Source organism: Sylvia atricapilla, chromosome 2, assembly GCF_009819655.1.
Source record: "Sylvia atricapilla isolate bSylAtr1 chromosome 2, bSylAtr1.pri, whole genome shotgun sequence".
Taxonomy (NCBI): domain Eukaryota; kingdom Metazoa; phylum Chordata; class Aves; order Passeriformes; family Sylviidae; genus Sylvia; species Sylvia atricapilla.
In genome coordinates, this window is record NC_089141.1 from 53,857,239 (window position 1) to 53,882,587 (window position 25,349).

The 25,349-nt window shown below is 44.2% G+C and overlaps 2 protein-coding genes and 2 non-coding genes across 4 annotated transcripts in view; 3 read left to right on the forward strand and 1 right to left on the reverse strand.

The window, feature by feature from the left end:
- Positions 1-763: 763 nt before the first annotated feature.
- TPT1 (tumor protein, translationally-controlled 1) lies at positions 764-5,935 on the forward strand. The gene is made up of 6 exons (XM_066313306.1): positions 764-905; positions 1,149-1,222; positions 1,868-2,058; positions 2,783-2,888; positions 4,185-4,301; positions 5,711-5,935. Exons 1-6 carry the CDS (start codon positions 878-880, stop codon positions 5,711-5,713), a joined length of 519 nt encoding a protein of 172 aa, XP_066169403.1. The 5' UTR covers positions 764-877; the 3' UTR covers positions 5,714-5,935.
- On the forward strand, positions 5,516-5,645 carry LOC136358280 (small nucleolar RNA SNORA31). Its single transcript, XR_010743041.1, has one exon. It is a non-coding gene; the product is annotated as a small nucleolar RNA SNORA31 (small nucleolar RNA).
- A 652-nt stretch (positions 5,936-6,587) lies between the features above and the next one.
- On the forward strand, positions 6,588-6,724 carry LOC136358281 (small nucleolar RNA SNORA31). Its single transcript, XR_010743042.1, has one exon. It is a non-coding gene; the product is annotated as a small nucleolar RNA SNORA31 (small nucleolar RNA).
- A 6,881-nt stretch (positions 6,725-13,605) lies between these two features.
- Positions 13,606-25,349, reverse strand: part of GTF2F2 (general transcription factor IIF subunit 2) — a 79,212-nt gene continuing 67,468 nt past the window's right edge. Inside the window, exons 7-9 of the mRNA XM_066313311.1 lie at positions 23,759-23,858; positions 18,839-18,982; positions 13,606-14,444 (exon numbers count right to left, since the gene is read on the reverse strand). Coding sequence (XP_066169408.1) covers positions 14,325-14,444; positions 18,839-18,982; positions 23,759-23,858 — 364 coding nt within the window. The 3' untranslated portion in view covers positions 13,606-14,324. The remainder of the gene's footprint in view (positions 14,445-18,838; positions 18,983-23,758; positions 23,859-25,349) is intronic.

A 25,349-nucleotide genomic window follows, 5' to 3' on the forward strand; every position in this document is an offset into this window, starting at 1 on the left:
TGAAAATGTGATGATCCCAGCTCAGTGACTCCGGGTAATGAGGAAAAGGCCAGCGATCACACATCCCAGACACCTGATAAGAAGTTAGACAAAAAGCAAAGTGTTACTAAGAGCTTAAAAGATTAGAAGAAAGAGGAAAATTGGTGTTGAAATCCATGAAATGCAACCACAGGCAATGAGGGAGAGGCACCAGCCCTGCTCTGGCAGGGGCAGGACTGGTTTCTCTCCAGAGGTCCCTGCCAGCCCTGACCCCCTGTGACCCGGGAGGGATGAAACCCTGCTCCCCGTTCTGCCCGCTGAATCTGAGCAGCGCCCCGGCAGCCAGGAGGGCGGCCTGGGGGGCACCAGGCACAGCATCTCCAGCCGGGCAAGGGAGGGGATTGTCCCGCTCTCTCGGGGCTGGGGCGGCCTCACCTGCAGCGCTGCGGCAGTTTTGGGCGCCACCACGCAGGGAAGACACGGAGCCCTTAGAGCGCCCAAAGGAGGGCAATGCTGGCGGTGACGGGCGCTGAGGGGAAGCCGTATGAGGTCTCTCGGTGCGCTCAGGGGTGTGAGGCAGGCCCCGGCGCGGTGACAGCGCTGGGCCGGGCTCTGGCGCTGCCGGCGGCCGCTGTGGCCGGGGGGGCGCTGTCCCGCCGCGCGCTACGGGAGCCCGGCGCTCGCGCCCCCTCGCGCGGCGGTTCCGGGCGCGGCCGCGCGGGGGCGCCGCTGGCGCAGGGGCGGGGCGACGCGCAGTGCGCGTGCGCGGTGACGCGCGGGGCCGTGCCCGCTATATGAGCCCCGGCAGGCGCTGACTCGGCCCTTTCCGCCCCGCTCCCGCCCCGCGCCCGGGTCGCTGCGCTGAGACCCCGCGCCCCCGCCGCCCCCCGCCGCCGCCATGATCATCTACCGGGACTGCATCAGCCGTAAGGCCGCGGGGGGGGCCGGCGCGGCCGGGAGGGGCGGCCGGGCTGGCGTTGGGAGGTGGGGGGGAAGCGCGGCCCGGGCGCCGGGCCCGGCGGTGCCGCCGCGCATGTGCGGGGCTGGGCCCGGGCGGGGGGGGCGCGGGGCCCGGGGGCGGGAGCCATGGGAGGAAAGTGGTGGGGGCCGGGAGGCGGAGGCTGACGCGCCTTGGTGTGTGTGTGTGTGTGCGTTTGTGTCCCCCGCAGAGGATGAGATGTTCTCGGACATCTACAAGATCCGGGAGGTGGCGGACGGCCTGTGCCTGGAAGTGGAGGGGAAGGTGAGTGCCCGCCCGCCCCGAAGGAGGGAGGGAGGAAGCGTTGCCGCGGTGACTCACGGCCGCTGGGAAATGGCGGTGGCGTCCCTGCGAAGGGCGAGGAGGGAGGGAGAGACGGGAAAACCCACCTCGGCCCAGTGCCTGGTGCTGCCGTCGGTGGTGCCTGTGAGAGAGATCCCAGGTCAGCCGGGCTGGAGCGTAATGGGTTAGGCACGGTGGGGAGAGTCGTGCTTGGGAGTCGTAGAATCGTAGAATGCTTTGGGTTGGAATGGACCTTGAAGATTATCTAGTTCCAACCCCTCTGCCATAGGCAGGGGCACCCTCCACTAGACCAGGTTGTTAGGGCCCCTCCAGCCTGGCCTTGAACACTTCCAGAGATGGGGCATCCACAGGTTCTTTGGGCAACCTCTGACAGTGCCTCCCACTTAAAGAGTTTCTTCCTAATATTTAATCTAAGTCTGTCTTTCAATTTGAACCCATTGCCCCTTCTGCTGTCACTGGGAAATTAGTGCTCGAGTTGCAGCCGGGTTCCTGGCACTGAACTGTGTCTCTGGAGTTGTGCCCTGCTGTCAGGTCATAGGTGTGTAAGAGCAGTAGCGTTAAGGTTTTTTGCAGAGCCGTTAAGTTTTTTGATGTCTCTAAATCTAGATGGTCACCAGGACAGAGGGTCAAATTGATGACTCTCTAATTGGTGGCAATGCCTCTGCTGAAGGTCCTGAGGGAGATGGAACAGAAGCCACGGTCATAACTGGTGTTGACATAGTAATTAACCACCACCTTCAGGAGACCAGCTTCACAAAAGAATCCTACAAGAAGTATATCAAGGATTACATGAAAGCGTAAGTGTTGATAAGCTTTTCCTATCAGTTGGATTGCAGTGGTTTTATGTGCTTGAGGTTATAAGAACAGCATTGGTTTTATTCCTAGCTAGTGTTAGTTCTGATACAGGTATGAAGCTGGCTGTGAACTTGAATCATGTCTTAATGCTTGGCAGAACTGGAGCCCTAAAGAATGAGTGCTGGAATATCTGTGTTTATCTTGGCTGAGGTAGAGGACCTGATCATGTGCTTTGGATCTTACGTGTAATGTTGCTGTTTTCTTTTGTATTTACCTTCATATGGAAGGGAGTGAGGTGGTAAAGAAAAGCTTCTGAAGCTTTTCTAGCATGACAATGTAAACAGCTAAAAAACAAGTCTAGATAGGTCTTTTTTGCTAGTTCATGGTGTAATTTCTGTTGGTTGGTGTTCAGTGGGGTTAATACTGAAAGGGAAGAAGCTTTGTGACATGGATGGGTGATGCTTGCTCTTGCTGCTGTGGAAAGGGCTTGTTGATTTTTGCCTATCAGCAGCCTGGTCATAAAAATGACCATGGCAGGAGTTGTAGGTAGTGTTCTGTGATTTCACTTGCAAAATTAAGTTAAAATTTGGGGGCTTTGAGAGGGAGTGGGGGGAAAGGCAGCAAAAACTCAAAAAAGGTTGCTGCGCTCCGCTATGACATTCTGCGAGACAGTGAAATTATTAAGTTAGAACATGTTTTCAGAGCATTTTTTCTTTCTCCTTCTAGAATCAAAGCCAGACTTGAGGAACACAAGCCAGAGAGAGTAAAGCCTTTCATGACTGGGGCTGCAGAACAAATCAAACACATCCTTGCCAACTTCAAAAACTACCAGGTAAGTTATGTCTCCTTACAGCAATATTGATAAGTTGTGATTGGGTCATCTGCTGAATAGCTTTTTGAGAATTTTGAGGGCTCTTGTTGTGAGGATGCTAAACCTGCCTTTCTCTGAGAGCATTAGGGGCCCAGAGAGTCGGGGAGGGAGGAGAAGCAGCCAAAGACAGTTAGCTGTTAAGGGGTCCCATTTCAGCTGGTAATGCATGTAGTTAGCTACATTTATTCAGGGATTGTGCAGTTAAGACTTGGAAGGTGGATCACTTTGGCCCTTGCTGTCTCCTATCTGTTCATAGCAGCATGGTAAAAAAATCAAATCACAGAACGCTTTGGGTTGAAAAGCATCATTGAGTTCCAATCCCCTGCCATGGGCAGGGACACCTTCCACCAGACCCAGGTGCTCAGAGCCCCATCCAGCCTGGCCTTGAACACTGTCAGGGGTGGAGTATCCACAGCTTCTCTGGTCAGCCTGTGCCAGTGCCTCACCAGCACCACTGTAAATAATTTCTTCCTAATATATAATTTAAATCTTAATATCTTTTAAGAGTTTGAAAGCCATTTCCCTGTTCCTATTGCAACGTGCCCCATCAAAAGTCACTCTCCAGACTTTTTGTAGCTACCTTTAGGTACTGGAAGGTGCTGTAAGGTCTCCCTGGAGCCTCTAGGGGTGAACAGCTCCAACTCTGTCAGTCTGTCCTCATAGGGGAGGTGCTCCAGACTTCTGACCATCTTAGTGGCCCACCTGGGCTTGGTCCAGCAGTCCACGTCCTTGTTTTGGGATCCCAGCTCCAGAGCTGGATGTTGCAATCCAGGTGAGGTGTCAGCAGAGCAGAGGAACAAAATCACCTCTCTTGACCTACTGGTCACTCCTCTTTTGGTATGTTTGGGTTTCTGGCTGCAAGCTCACAGTGTGGAGTTACATGGAGTTACTGGTCATCCAACAGCCCAAGTCTTTGTCCTGTCGGTTTGTTCTCCAGCCCAGCCTGTATCTGTGCTAGGGCTTGCCCCGACCCTGGTGTAGGTGTTTGCATTTGGCTTGTTGAAGGTTCCCATGGTTCCACAAGGTTCCCATGCACCCACCTCTCCAGCCTGTCAAGGTCCCTCTGGGTAGCATCCCTTTCTTTGGTGTCAGCCATGGTTGGCACTAAGGTGGACAAGCTGCAGAGTAGGAATATCCCTGTGACTGATCAGGGAGACTTTTACACTGAGCTTGGTGGTGATCCATTGTTTGTGTACAAAAAGGCATTTTCTCCTGGCATTAGCCAATTAAATGTCTAAGTGACACATTGCTCTGAAGTTCTTTGTAGGGGAGAACATGAATCCAGACGGGATGGTGGCTCTCCTGGATTTCCGTGAGGACGGTGTGACCCCATATATGATTTTCTTTAAGGACGGCTTAGAAATTGAGAAATGTGTAAGTACTGAGCTGAAGTGGGTGAATGTGCCCAACTACACGGTGAGCTCCTTCCTCTCTTGTTCTCCTGTGTCCTTGTTAAAGTTGAACAGTAACTGCCAGTTTGAAAACCTTAAATTTTGTGTAAGTACAGCCTGATTGGGGCTTTCATATTATATAAAGTCCCTGAAACTTTGAGTACTATTCAGTTGTACTAAGAGGGAATGTACTGTCACTGCAGTGACTCATGGTGACATGATGGCTAAAAAATGCAGAAGGGATGGCCCTGGTGAGATGTGTGTAACTGGGAATGGGTTTAATCCATTAGATTAAAGAGCAGGCTGTCTGAAATGGAGCACTTCTACTTTAGATCCTTTTTTTGGGGGTTACTTGTGAAGCTCTTTGCATGGTCGTGTTCCATCTTGTTTCGCTTAATCTGATGCCCTAAGTTTAAATATTACCCTAAATTTGGGAACACAGTAATACTTAACCAGGTACTTTCTGTTTGAAATCTCCAACTACCTGAGCTCAGGAAAGCTCCTGTGCTCTTCTTTAACTGATCTGTATTGGAATGTGGTTGCCACAATACAGTATTTGGATCCCAACACTTGTGGGGTTTTGGCTTCCTTGGAGACCTGTGGAATTCACTGCAGTATGGGATCACCAGTTGCTTTGTCCAGTCACTGTGGACTTATCAAGTCTGTATATAGACAGCTAAATTTATCTGTAAAGCCTCTCACTCTTGCTATGCAAGACATGTAAAGATGAGCCAGCTTCTGGTGTGGAGCAGTAGCCCAGTTAAAAGAATACTTGAATTGGCCAGACAGACACAGCACCTCCCACAGCCTGATGGAGGGGGGATGTCTGTCTTGGCCCTGGAACAGGTGATCAGCTGGAAGATACCTCCTGGGAGTGAAAGTTTCTGTGCACCTCCTCTACAGGCGCACACCTTTTATGGATGTGGTGTTTGGGTAACTCCATCTACTTGAAGGTGGGGTAAAAGATCAGTAGCAGAGTGCTCCCATGTGCAGTAAAACCTGCTTCAGCTCCTTGGTGCAGCTGTTTTCAGAGACAGCGGGTACGTTGTAAAGTCTGGTACTTGTTTAGGATGTGCTCTGACTTGAGAGGAAATCTGAACTTTGGTGTGTCAAGCAGGAAGGGTGGGAATGAGTGTTCCACCTGGCTTGCTCAGCAGCTGGTGGGTGCCAGTTGCTCTGTACAATTGTAAAAATGATCAGCATCCTCTGATAGACCATGGGCATTTTTCCTGTTGCTCCCTGGTTTGCACTAAGATGCAAAAATAACTTCCTTGCGCTTTCTGCCTGCCTGACTGTGGCAGCCCAGATTGAATTAGGGAATACAAAAACAAGTTACAGAAACTTGCTGTTACTGTCATGATCTTCAGCTAACCCTTGCTACTCTTGTTTCAGTAACAAATCAAACAGTATGGTTTTGGATCACTTGTCTTCATAGCTGGCTGCTGTTTCTTCTTCATCGGCACAACACCAGGAATCAGCAAAGTCTAACAACTGGACTGATGTCATCTTGAGCTTTATTCACTTATTTTGACCCTGATTTGGAGTGGAGGCATTGTTTTGAAAAACGAAAAAAACATCTATCATGTAGGTTGTCTAAATAAAACTCATTTAAACCCATTCTAGATGATGTCTTTTGGTCTGATGTGTCTCAAGGTGACTCGAAGGAGAGGTTGCACCATGGATTGGGTGCTGTCAGTAGCACAGCTGGTGCAGGCACACAACTGGACTGTTTCCAGACAAATGTCACAGTTTGCCTGTGGCACTGGAGATCAAAAGTAGGTTGAGGTCAGTGAGGCAAAGTCCAAGAAATGTCATAATGGAGTGGACCACCTTCACCTTACATGATTGTGCAGGGGCTTATCTCTTCCAGAGATAAGAAATAAATAATAAAAACATCCTAGAATGGAATATGTGCTACTCAAGCAGAGTGCTGGCTGAGCTGCTTTGTCAGATGAGTAATTGAACCTCTCCTGGGCTGTAGTATGTCTCCAAGATCAAGGCAGGAGGCTGAATGGGAATACTGGAATGAGAAGGTGAGGAAATTGCTGTTTTCCAATACAACCCGCCTGTGGTACTTTGTATTTGACAGCTGTTGGGGAGCCTATGAACTAGAATTCATTCAAGTTTGTGGGATTTGGGTTTTTTCTGTACTTGATCTTTTAGAAAGAGATGTTGGAATGACCAAGCTCTTCCCTAGACTTCCTCCAAACCAGGAGGCTTACCTGAGTGTTTGCAATTTACAAGTTCCTGCAGTGTTCCTTGTTAGAGAATGCATCTGTTTGACAGACCTGGAGCAAACGCTGTTGCTTCTCAGGTTCTTTCTTGAGATGCAACAGTAACAGGTTCCTTGCGCTTTCTGTCTGTCCTGACCCCGTGGCAGTTTGGATTGAATAAAGGAACACAAATTCCTTCAGAGCCACAGCTGGAGCATGGGCGTGTCTGTTGCTGCTGACCGTGTTACTGACCAGGGATGTTGCCTTGGCCTGCTAATCATTAACTTTTTTCTGCTGCAGTGATGGCAGAGGCATAGGAGGTTAAGGTGCCTGAAAGGGGAGGGCATGGCCCATGTGCCAACTGTTTATCTCCTTTGAAATTTTCACGTCTTTGCTGTCTGGTGTGGTTTTTGGTCCCTGGTGCTGGAGGGTGGAGGTGGAGAGGGGTTTCTGCAGGGGTGAGATAGATGTGGCAGCAGGCTGGGAGGAGTGAGAGACTGGAGGAGGGAGTGGAGTGCAGTGCCCTAGTTATCTCGGGTTCCTGTCTGGTTAAATACACGACATTTTAGCTCTGTGGGAACTTTATATATGGGGGTTTAATTTTTTTTTTTCTAAGCTTTTTCAAGAAAGCATTTTGGGTCAGCTGAGCACCTGGATGAGGTACAATTTTGGTATAACCTGCTTCACCCAGTGGGGCTGAAAGGCAGGGTGGCAGGTTCAAAGCCTAGGTAAAATCAGTGAGGCAACTCTTGCTTTTCTTGCAGAGGATGTATTTAATGGGGCCAGGTGAGGGTGTTATCTTCCCTTTCCTGATGCATCTTCATTAAAAATGGGAGCATTAAAGGAGAGGGAGACACTTAGTTGAGTAAAGTTAGTGCAGGCAAGGCAGTGCTACCCCTCATAGCCCTGGCTCCCACTTCCTGTGAGTCAGAGGTTAAAGCTCCGTGGAGCTGATACGTGGGAGTGGAAATGACTCCTCCTGCATCACTGGTCCTGCCGAAGCTGGGAGCCCTGGGCAGCAGCCTGGAGCAAATCGCCACGTGGCACCTGTGTACACATGCTGTGCTGCTTTGAAAAGCAGCTGCTTCAAAGCACAGCACAGCCTTGCTGCTTGGTTGAATGGCCTATTGTGTGTCATCCTGTCTTTACTCCAGGCTTATTGGGGTATTTAATTGCTGTGTGCAACACATTCCTAACTAGGGAGTTCTTTGCTCCAAGCAGGTGTGCTTTTTTCCTCTGGTGGGAAGGCTCCTTTCAGCTTGCTCTAAGGAAGTGTCAGTTCAAAGGCTCTGGAGATGTGAGATTTTGTTTGTTTCTTAAACGAGTTGAAAGAGAAGTCTTCTTGCACTCAGTGCACTTCCCAAAAATGCATTGCCGCCTTCAGGTTCTCAGGGAAGAGGATAAGTCTTGCGCTGCAGCATCAAATGTGTCAGATGCACCAGGGAGGGTGTGGCAGGGAAGGACTGCGGCAGTGACAAGCAGCTGCACTGCTGTGGAGTCAGGCTGAGGGAGAAGTGGGAGTAACTCCATGCTGTGCAGGGGGAGGCTGGGAAATGCACTTGTCCACAGCCCATGACACAGCTCTGCCTTGGGAAGGAAGTCGGCGTATTTCCTCATAGCATAATTCCTCATCTTCAGCCCATCTTCATTTCAGACAGCTGTTTCTTTCCTGGCCCTGAAAAGCTGAAATGATTTGGAAAGGGAAGTCTTCATACTTCAAACAACAGCTTTGGAGTTACTAAATAATTTCCCCCATGACAAATTACCCTGGAGCTGCTTAAAATACAGCTGGAACAGAAGGACAATTTTAACACTTAGCCCTGTCTTGTTTTAAAATGTGCTTATCAGGCATCTTGCATTCCTGGAAAGACACTTTCAGTGGATTTGGGAAGGATCCAAACTGCATTTTCCCTGAGCCTCATGGAGCAGGTTAAGCAGCTGGGTAGAAACCTTCCTTATGCTGGCTCAGGTCTCAGGCTCTGTGGGGCCAGGAGGCTACTTCTGCACCCACGACAAGCTGGATGCCGAGAGGGGAAGGAATGTTGATCTGCTTATGAAGAGAAAAACTTGCCTTTAAGTGTCAACCTTTGGGACTGAGGGAAGCAGCTGCTGTGCTGGGCAGGTGTCTCATGGTCCCTTTGACCTTTTGCCCTCTCACCCCACTATTCCCCCTCAATATGTTTTTTGTCTTACAATTTTGCTACCCCCACCAACAAATCCACTGTAATTTTGCCCTCTGGAAGCAAACAAAAAGCCCCAAACGCTTTCCATGTGCCAGGGACTGATGTTAATGACGGAATGCTACTACAGCGGCCTTTTGGTGCTTGGCTGTCTGCCTTGAGAAAGGGTGCAGAGCTGGGGGTGTTGATGCAGTACAGGGAACATCTGGTGTGCAGGGAGAGGCACTGGTGTCCCCACTGCCCCTCTGGGGTGCCCAGCCCTTAGCTTTGCTCGCTGAGCACGGGCTGGGGGTGGATGCCAGAGCCCAAGTGGGTAATGGTCTTGGAACCTTGTGCAGTTCCAAGACCTGCACAGCCTGGGAGAGAGGGAGAACCTGCAAAGGGAAGATTCTAAAAAAAGTATGTAGGAAACACAGTTGGGTTTGATTTGTGGTGTGGGCTTTTTTGTGGATTTATTTTTTAACTTAGTTTAGCTTACAGCCAGGAGACAACTACAGTAAGCTTAGAACATGGTTGTTGTCAAATACAAGACTAATTTTTTTTTTTTTTCAAATATGGGGGAAAAAATGGGAAAACTGCAATTTGCTTTCTTCCCTAAGCAAGTCTCTGGTTGCTGAGCTGGTACAGGTCAGCCCACTGCAATCTTGGCAGTGTTTTCAGTGACAGCTGTTCAGGGAGGATGCTTTTCTTAACGAGCAATAGTATCTACATCAAGATACTTCTGCTTTCTCACACTGTTGCTGGCTTGGAGCAGATAGGATGCCTTCCTCTGCTCCTGTGAACCGCCGTCTATGCTTTAACTCTGATGCCACTTTTCTAGGGAGTCACTGCCACTGTAAGCTGGGATGTTTTTGCTCTGGACAAGGACATCTCTGTTACTGTAGGCAACAGTGGGAGAGCAGCAGTTAAACATCATGTTTATTAGTTCAGGGATAAACGTCTTGGTAGGAGGAAAAAACCCTAGCCAAGTCTGGAAGTTTTTGCCCTAAACAGAACCAAATCTATCCCCAAGAGCACAATCTTGCTGGTTTGCATCCCTGTGTCTTGGCTGCCTTTTGGTTGAAGCTGCAGCTGGAAGCTGTTGTGCAGAGATCACAGCCAAGTGCCCGTGGCCAGGGCTGGTGGTTTGAGGGAGCTTTTTTTGCGTGCCAGCAAATGCTGGCAACCCTGCGTGTTCTTGCAGGAGTGGGTGGGATGTTGTTGAGGATGCACATGGCCGCTGGGCATTTTAGCCCACTAGAGCTGCATTCATCACCTTCCATTCAGGCAGAAAGGAGCCAAACACCCTTGAAGACCTTTTAAAGACCATTTTGGTTGTGTGATGCCAATGTGGCAGCAGCTGGACGCACTGATAAAAATGCTGAGCCATTGTTTCTCTGCAGCCCACACTTTATCCCGGGAGCTAACAGCTGGGATTCACCTCCCCATCTGTAACCACCAGCAACAGCAAGGAAGCACTGCTGGCATTTCAGAGAGCAAGCCTCTATCTTCCTATCCTCAGCAAGGTGCAGGTGTGCTGGCACAAAGCAGTCCAGCTGTTTGATTCTTTTTTTAGAAGGGAATGGCAGCAGGGAGAGAGGACTTCGCTGCCCCTGCAGCTGTGTGGTTGCTGCAGCCACAGAACTGCCTGCAGCTGCTGGTGCTTCCTCACGCTGCCCACAAAAAGGTGTTTCAGGGAGTCAACTCCACCCTTCACCCACCGGCTGCAGCTGCCCCAGCCTGGCAGCCACCCCCGGCAGCAGGTGCCATCCCAGTCAGTCCCCCTGTGTCCTGATTTTTCAGCCATGCTCATTTCTGAGTTAAATTCTTCTCGGTAGCTGTTACAGTGCTGTGTTTTGGATTCGGAATCCAAGCGGTGTTGATAACACACCGATGTTTTGTTTTTCTGCTAAGTCATGTTTACCCTAAGTCAAGGACGTTTTTCTATTGTCTCATGCTCTGGCAGCGAGGAGGGATGCAAAAGAAACTCAGAGGGGAGCAGAGCTGGGACAGGCGACCCGGGCTCACCAGGGATATTGCACACCACAGAATGCCATGCCCAGTATAGAAACAGGGGGACTTAACCATAACGGGGGGGGTGACCTGGGTTCAGGAAGGGGAGGTCTGTCATCAGTCAGAGGGTGGTGAGCACTTGTTTTGTCCATCACTTGTTTTTCCCTTTCTATTATATTATTTTACCATTACTACTATATTTTACTATTTTTAATTATTAAACTGTTCTTTTTCAACATAGAAGTTTTACTTGGATTTTCCTCCCTTCCCTGGGGTGGGGGAAAGAGAAGGGAGGTTGAGTGAGGAGGGGATCTCTAAAGGGGTGGCTGTCACCTCGTGTCTGCTCAGGTCCCTGCTGGTACTGCCTGAACTTACTGACTATGAAATTTCCAGTGATTCAAGCCAATCTTTCTGGATAAGCAATGCTGGAGAGTAGGACATGTTTTTAATCTCATTTAATGGCATTTAGCACACAGAAACTTCTGCTCATGCCTGTGGGACCCACACATCAAGCAGCATGTTGACCACTAATATTCAAGAACATCTGCATGAGCAGAGCTCGGCGTCAAGCAGAGACAGCAGCACATGGGAAGACCAGCAGGGAATTGTTCATCACTGCTGCGAGTCCAGAGTTTAAATTAATCCAAATGTGGGGGCCAGGGAATCAGACCTGAACGCCTCCAAGCCTCCTTCTCCTCTCTTCTGGCAGATGGAAATCCTGCCAACAGCACTTGCATAAGGACCTTGTGCAGAACAAGTGCAGCAGAGCTGGAGAGGTTTTGCTGGTTATTAAGCAGTGGATCCAAATGAGGTTGTCCCAAATGCTCAAATCATTATCCCAGCCTTGCATGAATTTAGACTAGTCCTGCAGTGCCCTGGGTTACTGCAGAAGGTAGAATATGAGCAGCATGTTTATCTTGCTGCTTCTGTCTCCATGATGGTTTGTACTGCAAGATCCCATGGCTTAGCTGCAGGCTGGATAATGACCTGCCATGGGCACATCAAAACTCCATCATTACCATGTGCTCCCACCAGGCAGGAGCCAGAAGAGCCCTTGAATGCATAGCACAGGTCCTGCTGCCAGCACAGGAGAGCATCTTTTATGCTCTAGATCAGCATCTCTGTGGGCTCATTTTTCCCTTCTCTCGTGCCACTTGGAGTTTGTGGCAGCTTTTGAGGCTAAAACTCCAATTGCACCCTAACATGCTAGAAAAACTTCAAAATCATGCAGCAAGCAGGCAAAAAATGTAGTTCACAAACTGCTTGGCTTCTGGACTCTCCACTGGTTATCTTTTCTTAGTTTACTCTAATATAGCATTTCCTAGTTCCATTTTTGAAATTGTATTTCCTCACTGGCCTGCTCCTCATAATTTATAACTGGTGCTACTCTGCAGAAAGCTGCAAGCAAACCAGTACACCTTGGCATTCCTCAACCTTTCTGGTTGCTCACTGGTTGCAAACCTCACCTCCTTTTCTGTTTACTTCTAGCACTGCACATTTTTAATGATACCCATAAAAATCAGCCCTTTGCAAAGACCATAAACCCCATAAAAAACCGAGTGCTCTGCACATTTTCCATTACTCCTGAGTAGAGCTTATTTACCCTGTCCAAAGGCACTCTGTAGATCAATACCTCCTTTACTTACATGTTCAGGCATTTCACACTGACTGAAGACAAACTGTGAAGCAGCTGACATAAAACCAGAAATACAAGCAGATCCAAAACTTTTGTGCTAAAATAATCCTGCTGGAGATCCCACTCAAGGTAACCATTTCCCTCTGAAATGGCACAGTCATTTTTACCTGTGGTAAGGAATTACACCACTACTTAATCAGGATTGCATGGTATCCCCTGCATGGTTTTAGAGGACCATGGACTAGGTCAGGGAGAAGCTGACCTAGACTTGCTGGGTGTTCAGCTTCGACTGCTGAAAACAGGACACGGGTCCCACAGAAGAGCCCAGCGCATGAAAGGCAAGAGCTCTCATCCTACACATCCCTGAACACAAGTCCACAGAGGACTCGAGCAGTACTATGAGGACAGCAGTGTGAGCAGGCCCTGGCTACTGGCTGGGAGCACATCATGTTCCTCAGCAAGACACAAAGGCTGACTTCCTGCCTTCCTCTCAGCATCCTCAGATGGCTTCTGCAGCCATCTGCAAGCTGGGTCCTGCTGCAGAGCCCAAGAAGACACAAGTCAGTGGCAGTATTTATGAAAGCACATCCCCGTTGGAATGTCATCTGCTCTTCAAAACTCTCAGCACTTCCTCTCCTGGGAACTGGACACTCAATGCCACTGGCCACTGAGCACCAGCCCAAAGTGAGCTGTAGAGAGATACCTACACAAACAACTCTAGAAAAAAATGAACTGAGCAAAATTGTGTGAGTTATGTATAAGAGTTGTTTTACAAACCTCTGAAAGCATTTGACCACTCCCCAAGCCTTTCATGCTTTCAAGTGGACCAATAATGGAATGTTTGCTTCTCACACAGACTTCCTGTGCCATTAGGGTGAGCAGAAATGATGCATATACCTGAAGGACATGAGAGAATGTGAAAGCTGAGCTGTAAAACCTCACCTTCTGCTTCATTTACAGGTATAATAATGAGGTTATCCCACTCTGTTCTTTGCTCTTTCTTTGACATAAAAGCTTTGAGAATATAATTAAATAGTTCCCTCCCTGCTCCCTCCTAAAAAAGAGAGACAATGTTGGAGAGACAATCCTTGCAGTGTGCATTTCAAAAAATGGGAACAGAGAGACAGACACATCTAGCAATCTTTCCCACACCACAGAGGAACCCAGTGGCAAAGCCAGCAATAAAAACATGCTTTAAAAAAACACTTCAGACTTATATCACCTAAATCACAACGTGTTCAGTCAATAATATAGAACATTGCGTGGTACAAATTAAAATAATGCTTTTATTGATATGCTTAAACAAAACACAAGTATCAGCATAAAAACCAAACAAAAGATAAAACTATTCCTTGCTGTACCTAACAGACATTTCATTTTTTTCTCAGTAACCACATGGACTGACATCTTCCCACTGAGTTTTGGGGTTTAAAACTGCATTGGTTTGTTCCCAGGGAGTCTAAGGATTGTGATGAGCACCATGGTTGTGGCTGTTTTTCTTAAAGCCTCATACCAAGAGGAGGATCATGCCCATTCCACACAAACACTGCACAAAGGGTTGTGCACATGTGTAGGCTTCCACACAAAACCCTGACAGATCCCAGCAGAACTGAGGGTATTAGCCTGGTTACACTGGAATGCAAACCCACAACGTTATGGGTTCCTCTAATATACATTTTCCATCAAAGTTATTGAGGGCTGGAAAAGCCACAAAGCTACCAAGAAAAAGTAAGAGGAGAACTCAAAAGATTTCAAATAAGGATAAATCTAATACAAGTTTATTCTATAAACTTCTCCTATCAAAGTACAAAGCATGTACAAAGAAACGTACAAGAAATATTCCTTGGGGAAAAAAGCTACAGAAAATTACAAAGTATCAGATGCTTTAATTTATCTTCATCCTTGCAGAATTGCACTGTGCTCAGTCCTGACTTCAAACACCACAGTTCCCTCAGTGCAATCATTCTTACATCATAAATAATTTTTTAATCACTCTTTTCTTCTCCTTGGTAATGTCTGTATTCCGGCTTCAGCTCCCATGTGTTTTTGTGGGTCCCCTTCACATTGTAGATGCCTATTTCTCTCAAAATTTCTTTCAAGTATATCTGAAAGGAAACAAAAGTTCCAATTAAACAGGCAGGCAACTGCCACACTTCCTACACACCTGCTCAACTGCATGGACTCTGGTCCTAAGGGGCAGAGAGCCTGGCTGGCTGATGGGCACTAACTGGGGTGGAAAGGACTCTGGGACAGACTTCGACCCTCAGGCATGAGCAGAGATTAGTGCAAGTCCCAGGGATGCAGCAGGGAGCACCTGAGTCCCAGGGGTGACAGCTCCCAGGCAGTGCCTCTGAGAGGCAAGTACTCCAAAGGCTGCTGAAATGAAGTTACCAGCACCTCTTGGGAACTATTATCTCACATCTTCTTCCTGCTGGAATTCTTCCAACTGAGCTAAAAGCTCTTGACCTTTCTTCCTGCTTGAGCTGGGATTATCTTGAAAATCTTTGCCTTATTCAGACTTTGTCAAAGCCTCAAGATGTTGGTTTTCATGCCATTTTGCAAAGCTTTAAGCATTTTATTATGGCCTCATTTTTAGAAGAAAGCTGAGTATGTGTCTGAGAATTTTCTAATACCTTAAAATACTAAGACTTGGAAGAAAAAGAAAAAAAACAAGCAGAGCTGTTATACCAGTAGTATAATCTTTGACAAAACACAACCCACTGATATTGCCCATCTTCACTCTTTATAATAAACACCAGTAATTTTTAAGAGTCACAAGAGCCTGCTTGTTTGTTCAATTATTAATTGGGACTGAGCTGAATGGATTGTCATGGTAACCACAGACCACAGTTTAAGAATCCCCACATTAAATTCATAACCGCTCAAGTTTGAGTAATCCTGTTGGAGTGCTTATATTGAACTGGAATTGTTGGAATGCTTGTATTTTCTGCATCTACAGTTCCACTAAGCACAAATATCAACATACTCCAAGCCATTAAAACCAACAAACACATATTGAAGACACAGGAAAATAGGAAAGATTGATTGTCTAAGGTCTGTTTCTTACACTCTTCCCCCCTTTGCTAAATGGAAAAGCTAGGAAATAGTTAGTCAAAGAAGTGTCTTTTAGAGAAACTTATCCTTACTCGCCCTCTCCAGGTATACATTAGAAGTACACCAAGCAGCCTGACACGTAAGAAATGTGACCGTCATGGATGTGCATATGAACCCATTTCTTAGGTCTTTTTAGGGTGTTTCCTTTGAGCAGAGCAGCTGGGCACAGGAGCAGGGAGTTCACTGTGCAGGGATGGCTCCTCAGCCTTCGGAGGCACGGGATGCAAAGCCCAGCAGGTGGCAGCAGGAGATCACCGAGGTCCCCTCGCACACCTCGTCTGTTGCAGAGATGCCGTCATTATTCCCGTCAGGTACCCGGGACACACACGCTCGTTATGACACCGATGCACCACGCACGGGGCAGAAGGTGCTGGGAGCAGGTGAAACAGCCATTTCTGCATGGGTGTGTGCAGATGTGCACACCTGCACATCCACTGCCTATTTTGCAATCCCTGGACACGAGGCAGAGTCACTGACAGACACTTCAAAGCATGGCAGAATGGGTGGGGGAAACACCTGGCTGCAAGGTTAAATTCTACTCTAGATTACATGGACAGAGAACTGGAAAAAATCCCTCATAATTGCACTCAATGCCATATTCATGTGCAGTTCCCGAGGTGACAGATGCAGTCTGCCTGTGAAGCTGGGTCACAGGGTGGGATGCTGCTGGGCTCAGGCAGAGTGGAATGCTCTGGCTGAACTTTCCACAGCATCCACCCAAACCCATCCACCCAGCTATACGAAGGCTATTTTTAATTTCAACTACTTTTCAGACCTAACTACCCAGGCAGTTCTGCTTCTCTCAGGGCTAAACTTCCAAGAGTGTAACAATGGAACAAAACCAACCAGGCAGCTGAGGTGTTAAGGGAGGGCAGTTGAGAGCATGAACCCCAAAACGTCACTGTGTGTGCACAGACAACACTGAACTGACAATTATGAAACATGGATAATCCTACTGTGCTGTACTGTACCTGACAGCAAGTAGCTTGAAGAGATGAGTTCAGGGGATGCCATGATTTTTCCTGAAGGATCAATTCTCCTTCTAGAAACCAGGACTCCCCACCTGGGTCTACACTGCACCAGGCTGGCCTGTATATCTTGAACCATAGTGCTCTGATACTTCAGCATGGAGAGAAACCCCACGCTACTCCCAGTGATGCCAAATACAGAATTATAGAGCCTGCCTGATTGCTAATCAGGGGCCCACATTTTTTCCTCAGGAAGAAATCCAGTGTGTTTATGTACATATAATTCTAGCACAGAAACTAATTTGTAAGTGAACTGTTAATATATTTCAAGCATCCTCTACTCTGTTCTACCTTTCCTCATGATTTTTTTTAATAGAAAGTGAAATGTTATCATGGAATTATGGGATAAAAATTTCAGAGGAGTGAACTTACAAACTCTGAAAATCCTTCTGAAACTCTGAAGGGGAAACAAACCCCACTGTATTTAGGACACCCATTACTTAAAGCTAAAATAGAAGAAAAAATCTGAGTAATCTACTCAATTTTTAAAAAATACAGTTCATCTTAGACCACTGGCTCCATCCTAGTTCCATTCTTCACAAATATTTGATTCCTCACAGAGAGTTGTATTATATTCTCAGCCATGAAGCCCAAGTCTGGAATTACTGCAATATTTCCAGGGAGCATTCAGTACTTACATCTAGGTAGGTGGCAAGAGATTTGCCTGCTACTGCAAATTGTTACTTTGCATTAGAATGAAAAACAAATAAATCTAGATTTCCCTAATATAACAGTAATTTACATTCGGAAAAGATGTGTTTTGTGATTTCATGACACAAAGATGGCAGTAACTTCTTCTCTAACATGCAACATATTCTGTAGCAAAGGGTTTAATTTACTATTTACTTTTACCGTTACATAAGAAAAATACCTTTATTTATTTGTAACTTCAAGTTGTCCAGTGGCTTAAGTGGGAGTTGTGGGTGACTACCGCAAGCTGATGTCATGGTAGATGAGATAAATCTGTACTGACTTGCATTCAAAGTGATTGAGATAGTGACTGCCACACTTCTCTTACCAAAAAAAAACCACTTAAAATTTTCTTGCCACTTCCTCCTTATCTTCCTTCTATTCCTCCCTCCTTCTCAGCTCCCATGACCCACACACCTTCTCTGCCACAGCGACACAGAGCTGACTCATGAGATAAATGAATGGAAGACATGGATATGTTACTCAACTTTCAAGTTTCTTTCAAGGCACTAGAACACAGTGAACCTACGTGGATTTCACTTGGTTAACATCTTTGTGCAACTTCTAACCAAACAGATTGTTCACTTATACAAATGTCCTGACAGAGATAAACTTCATTCTAAGTGTGAAGTGAGCAAAACTAGTAAACATATTCATTTCTGCCCCCATTTTTTACGGAGTATTTTTTCCATAATCCAGCTGCTACTGTTCTTTCTTCTGCCTTAGCGCTAACAACTTGTGACATTGTTGCTTCATTTAGACTCAAACATAATTAAGTCCCCTTAAGTCTTCTGAAATCTGCAGCTGGGTTGAGGATAGATATTGAAGTTGGCAGTGAAAAACATCAAAAACACCAAAGGTCCTTTGCATGCCACTGTCTCCCTCCCACTCTTGCCTGGGCTGCTCAAGAAATGCTTGAATACAGAAAGAACGGAAAGAACTGGAAAGTTATGGTTCATATAGGAAGAGGCTGAGAGACACTCCAAGACAACAAAACCATCACATATGCAGATGTCTTGGTGCTTTTCTTGTCTGTGTATCAAACACTGTTTAAAAGAACACCCCAAATAAATCCTAAGTATCAACCACCCAAGCTCTTTAACTAAAAATTATCCAATTTGTAAAGGAAATTCAAATTATCCAAATTGTAAAGTGATTTTGAAGGCATTGTCACAATGCCTGAGCTCCTTACATAGATAATCCTTGCATTTAATACAAATTCCATGACATACAGAAAAAGAGCAACCCCTTTTGTTGTGTTGTGCTGTGCCAAAATAAAGTTCAGAAGGTGAGGGGAGGGCCAACCATAGACTAACACAAGCTTGCTACTGCCAAGAGAACTAGCAGTGAGGACAGGAATAGCAGGGGAGACATGAGAGCATTACAGAATTTGCTTCCTAGTACGAAAGCAAATCAAATTAAAAAAGAGACCATTTAGGTTATTTAAACTATCTCTGTCAAGAAAAAGCACACGCTGCAATGCTTGGTATCCTAAACTGTCCTACAATGCTAAACTTAAAACTTGGTTATTTCAGTTTGTTGTAAAACATATTCAGAGAGGAGTTTCTAAGGAATACAATATATATTAAACCATTTTCTGGATATGTAAAACACATAGAGTAGAAACTACTGAAAATAGTTGTATTTACAAGACTTCCAGTACATACCACTGGCTGTTTGGTTATGTCCACCAGGTCTTTAATGTTGTAATACTGATGTTTCTCAAAGGCTGAAAAAAGCATGTCCAACACTTGTTGTTTATCCGCTCGAGCTCGTTTTCCATCTTCTTTCTTCTTCTTCTCATATTCAATCTGTTACAAAACATGTTTTAAAGACATTCATATGTAATGCAGTATGATTCTCAGCACTAAACATTAAGCTACAAAAATCGCTCTTCTATTTAATAGAACACTGTTTAATGACTCAGTGCTTTTCATCTGGAAAGTTTTCTTTTGAACAGTCATATATTCTTTTATGAACATAAGCTAAGCATTTTGTCCTCAGCACAATAAGCTTCTCAGATGTGTGCATCTGCATTAACCAGAAAAAAAAAAGCAGAAACAGAGCCTGCAGGTGCCCAAACCTGAAAGAGAATTAATAATAGCACAGGAATCCAGACTGAGACGGTATTCTCACTCCGCCTATGTTGGGGTCAGCTTCAGAGGTACAATGACAAATGTTTAACAACCTCCAAACTGCCATGCTTAGGAAAATCCACAGACCAACATGGCTACATCCACAATCATAATAAGCACGTGCCCAAAGGATGTTTCCAACAGCTCTTGGACACTGCCTCATTTTCTCCAGAAACAGCACTCAAGGCATCAACTCCATCAACATACAACCAATTTTCAAAGACACACTTTGAGGATCTGGACGGTTTCTCTTCAGAAGAAACCAGAGTAAGACACATGAAGTTACACTAGTCCCAAAAAACTAAACCTTATAAGTAAGCAGAGGCTCCTTGCTGCCACACATCATCCTACTTCAAACCGCACATTAAAAATTACTTAACCATTATAATCTGCACCAGCTGACTACATATTTTCACAGAAACTTTTATCACCTCCAAAAATACTTCCTCTGATTCATCATCAGAAGCACAGACCAGCACACCCCAAGCAAACCCCAACCACCAGAGAGCACCAACCGCGACACCTGCCAGCACATCACCCCATCCACCCCCAATACCACCCTCGAGCAGAAAACCATCCAGCTCCTTGGAACCAACAAAAGTGATCCAGAAGGTAGAGTAAGTCATGCAATCATCAAATGCTTTCAGGCAAACTGCGTGGGTGAATCCATAGCAGCACAACGTACAGCAGAAAAGATGCATGTGATCAGTAAGGGACACACGCCTGGCTGTAAATGAGATAATTCTGTATGGGAGCTGTTCTGCTTCTGATGGCTCAAATCTGTCTCTCCAAAGGACGACTTTCTGATGAAAAGCCTAGAAAGGAAAACTCACTGACCTACTGGATACTAAAGGTCTTATTTTTAAGAAGAAAGATTGGTTTTATGGCACAATTTATTTTTTTCTATGTGTCCTTGCCAGCTAACTCCCTCCTACTCTCAGAGTCAAAATAGCCTATCTCTTGGTAGCTGTCCCAAAGTGGCTAAACACTATCGCCACCTTTGCCATAGCTCCCAGGTCTCCCAGCCACATTCTGAAATGGATGTACATCATCAAACTGGATGCAGAGCAATTACTCCCAACCTCTCACTTGAAGTTTCTTACTTCTGCTTTAAACCTAAAATGGCCATGCACAACCAAACACTTGCCTGCTTTTCTAGCTCTGTGTAGTATATTATAAAAGCTACAATCTCACCACACAAACCCATCATGCAATGGATTTTTATCCAGTAACACAGTTTAGTATAATTATTTAACTCTTTAGCAACTGCATTTAAAGAAGACTAAATCTTCAAAACAGTAACATTTGCAACACAGCAAACTGTAACATCAAGCAAACCAGCTGGACAGTACATCATCTTGGCTGCCATGATCCACAGCAGAACTGCTGCACCACAGACATGAGAGGAAGAATGTAAATCCATGACACTGGCCTTCCTTTAAACAACAGCATGTCAAAACATTTTCTTTTTCTGGAAGTCAAATAGACAACTATTCTAAAAATTCCATGTGAATAGCCTAATATTGTTAATTCATTAATGTATAAAACCAACTCACACAGAAAACTGAATATCAAACCTTCCCTTTATTGAAAAGTTATTAGCAGCTGGTGCCCCAGTTGTCCACTCTCTAATTAACAACACTCCAGCATTTCCCTCTAACCTCAGCAACAGCTTCCACTGTTGTCTAAAAACAGAGCACATTGAGAAGTGCTTAAAAAAAAAAAAAAAAAAAAAGCCTGGTGTCTTCCCTTGCTGATTTCTTCTTTTTGGTCTTGTGAATACACTGCGCACAGCAAGTTACAATGCAGCCTTTCACTTTTTTCCTTCCTGTTTTCTTTGCAAGCAGGATCTTTTATGGAGTAGGCTAAAAGCACTTTTTAATAGTCATATAATAGAATGCACATACATTGTAAACTAATTAGATTTCTTTAAAATTGTGTGTTTTTTAATTTAAAAAAACATTCAAATACTATTTGATTTCAAGGAAGGACCATTTCAGAATAAGCTGTTTAGCAGAGAAGCTGTGAATTTATCCCCAGAAGACTTGATACTGAAATCAATTTCTCTTTGTTTACCTTCCCAGGATGTTGCTAAGCTTGCTGAAAAGCTGCCAAAATTGCCTTCTTGAAAGTATCATTAATACTGAAGCTGATGTAACTGTTTTGGTAGGCAGCAAATACAAAAGTGATAGAGAAGTTAGAATAAATCCAAAGCTTCATCTAAAGATGCTTCAAAGTAGTCTAAAGGTTTTCTTTTCTCCTGAAGCATGGGTACGAACCTCTATAGTACATGACACTGGGACGAAAGGATCACCAAGAAACCACAAAAAGAAGCCTCTGAAGGGGTAACCAGAACCACTGAATACACCATTTCTGCTGTATAATGAAAAATAATTAAGCCATAGAAAGGTTCCAGCTGCAAGAATATTAACCTTGCAACTTCGTAAACACATTCAGTATTTACAGATATAATGGAGGTCTCTACCCCAGAGAAGAAAAGCTAAGTTACAATCTTAGCATATATTGTAATGCAACTGCAATTTCTTCAAATAAAAATGTGGGGTTAATATAATTTCTTGCAAAAATAACCTAATCACTTTCCCAGTCCTTGAATTCAAACAAATTATTGCCATTCCCCATCCACATGTAATTTATTTCCGTCCTCCTTCCTACTGTATGTTCATTTATAGATATATGGAGAAGCCACATTTAAGCCCCATTTTATATTCTTTCCTCCAAGAAATGTTAACCCTTTCTGTCTTACTTAGCAGATACTCATTCTTCCCTCAGAAACTGCTCAGATGATGACTGTATTAGCATATGTGACAGTTTGTACATTTTTATTTCTTTCTTGCGAAAGTCCTGTCCCCAAAACAGCACCCATATGATTACATGCAATGGAGCAGGTTCTAAGAAAGCAGTTGCTGTTTGAAAACAGCAGAAAAATTCAACCAAGAGGTTTTAGAAGTTCATGGACTTTTCTTCCCAGTTATATATTCTTTCAGCCATCTAACCTGAATCTTAATAAAAGACTTAATGAAAAGAAAGATTTTGTAGAAAGTAGTCATGCCTTGGCCTTTAGAGTCAAGGCAAGGTCAAGGTGACTCAAGTACATCTTACTTGAGATTTTTTCCATCAGAACACCTTTAAGGTAGATGTGAAAACTAAACACACTGCTGATGTATCTCTATGACCATGGACAGCTATGTAACCAATAAAAACATTACAATCAGGACACAAGAGTATCATCACTTTTAACAGGCCTGGTTATACCCCTCAGTCTCACACAAGATTTAAATTTCCATAATGATATGATGACCTGCAGTTTGCAGCTGGAATAAAGATACAAAGATCATCTCCAGGTTGAAGTTATACTGCTGAAATTATGCTGGTGTCAGGGAAATGGAACAGCATCCCACTAAAAAGAGAAGCTGCACCCCACCAAAGCTTATTCCAGAATTAAAAGAAGAACACTAGCAGCATCATAAAACAATATACTCATGTAAAACTGCATCTGCAATAGTAGGGCACATTAGTGGGACTGTTTTGGTTAAATGGCATTGCCTCAGCTAAACAGTTATATTGGTATGATCACCCATGCACAGAGCAAACTTTGAACAGTAACTACAACAAAACAGCCCCATGAGAGAGAAATTATTATTTCTGGTTCCGTGGCAATAGATGGATGTTCATAATAATGCTTAAATATCATCCAGTATATTGTCACTTGTTTTATGTAAATAAAATCTTAATAAAAAGTGTAAAAGTTTACATGAATAATACAGTGATTCATTTTCAGTATGACTTAATGTTCCTTACATTTAACATACTCAAAGAGGTTCTTTAAGGAAAAGGACGTTATAGTTTATATGTACATCAACTGATCTGGAAAAGCAGTGTGGGTGTAATATTGACAAAGCCAGTGATGCCAATAACATGTACTGTGAAGGTATGAAACTGAGAAAAATTATCAGCTGTTACTCTTTCCTACTTATTGCCAATTCCTCCAAAGGACTGTAAACTAATAATTCTTTTCAAATCCTTAACCCTCACGCAGATGATAAGTTATTTGACTCAAAAGTGCTTTCACATCTCATAGCACAAAGCCAGAACTGCCTTTCATCCACAAATGTCAAAATTACTTAAAAAAAAATATTAGAGGAAGAATGTAATAAAGCCACTAAAAAGGGTTGGGTGAAGGTGGTCTGCCCTCCATCAGATAATACAAGACAGTTACAACTGGCAGACCTTAGCCCCAAGGGTGATATGGGTCTTGAGACAGAAAGAAGATCTCCAGAAGACAAAACTAAGGAGAAACCAGATGACAAAGCATTGCCAAAGACAGTGGCCAACTGTGAGCAAAAGAGCTGCTGGACAGCAGCAGAGCAGTCCTGGAGCCCTAAGCCAAATTCCTCCTCAAGAAAAGAAGGGAAAACAGTAAAAGCTACTTACATTATATTGATGATTAGCCACTGGTTTATAGTTTGTGGTTACAGCTTTGTCCAGCTGCTGTGATAACCTTACAGGTTTAGAAGATTCTTCTATCTGTAATCTACAAAAAAGAAAACAAGAATAAAAAGTTCAGACAAGCACACACTCAAAGTGATTTTTAAAAATCTGCAATTATGAACCAGCCATTATCAAAGGTCAATTGCAAACAATCCCCAAGGCAAAACAGATGCACTCTTCTGGATTAAGTTCTTCCTACTCTATTTTTGCTTAAGGACACTGAACTATTAGGGTGCTCTATGCTACAGAAGATACTGAAATGCTGAAAATCAAACTGAAGATACTAAAAACAAAGTTTGAACACGAATTTCACTGCAAAAGCCTAATGCTCAGATTGCAAAAAAGCCCTCATTCTTAAAAAAGGTCAAACCCAACCCAAAATCTCACAGTTTATGCAGCTGAGGGATGAAAAAGCTTTTCATCCACCTCTGCTAATCCATGACCTTCTCTAAGATATTGAAATGTAAAAATATAAATGTCTGAGACCTTATTACAGTACAGTAAGAGAGTGCAAATAAGTTTTAAGAGCATTATAAAGACAGCAAAATACACCCAGCTTCAAATCAACGTGCAATCAAGTCTCTATTACACAGATAACAATAGGTGACCTTCAGTCCTCTTTGGGAAAGACTCTCAGAAGGTCAGAGGTTGAGAACATCTTGTCAAGATAATCCCTATGTAATTTAAGGCTTCTGTATGTTGATGTAGAGGCAGTGTTCCATTTAATTCAGATTTAGCACCCATGAGTTTCTACTTGAGTTGAAGAGGCAAGAATCCAAGCTCTAGAAAAGTACAGCACAATGGTCCTTCAGACAAAATGGCTTTATGGCATATCTGCTTAACATGTTAATTATCAGTGAAGCTGTTCTGTTTCCAAAGGTGTATCTTGTAGGCAGAGGAGTCAATTTCCATTAAACACAGCATAGCACAGCTAAATAAATGCAAGATATTTCTTTCCAAACAAAAACTAATATGCTAACATTAATGCAAATAATAACTGCATGTCTACAAGTCTAAAACATGATAAAACTGACAGTTCTTTAAAAACAACTGTAAATGTTTAAGATCACTGATTTATTTTTGTAAATATATCATTTACACCCAAAAAGATAAAATTTAAGTTCAGCATATTTCTGATTTAACATCTGAACAACCTAAATAAATTACATTTGAAGGAAGTATTAAATTAAGAAGTAAATTATCTAGTTGTAGCAACTTGAAAGAAAGAAAATCATCCCTCATAGTTGGTATTGCTGGACAGTAGGTGGGGTAGTTTTTTTCTCAGACATAGATAAACTTGAATTTTTGCAGACTTGTTACTTTTTCTGTAGTTTTAACTACTCTTAAGCAATCATTGCCTCATATCCTACATTTTTATATCAATGCTGCCTTCTGCCCAAATGTAGCATGTTTCTTTCTTAGCTTGAAGGAAAATCAATTGGCAGGTAAATGAACAGTAAACATTTTTTGCTTATCACAAAACTTAATTTTTTGGCCTTCAATCTAATTAAATTATTTTAAAGATTTTCTTGAT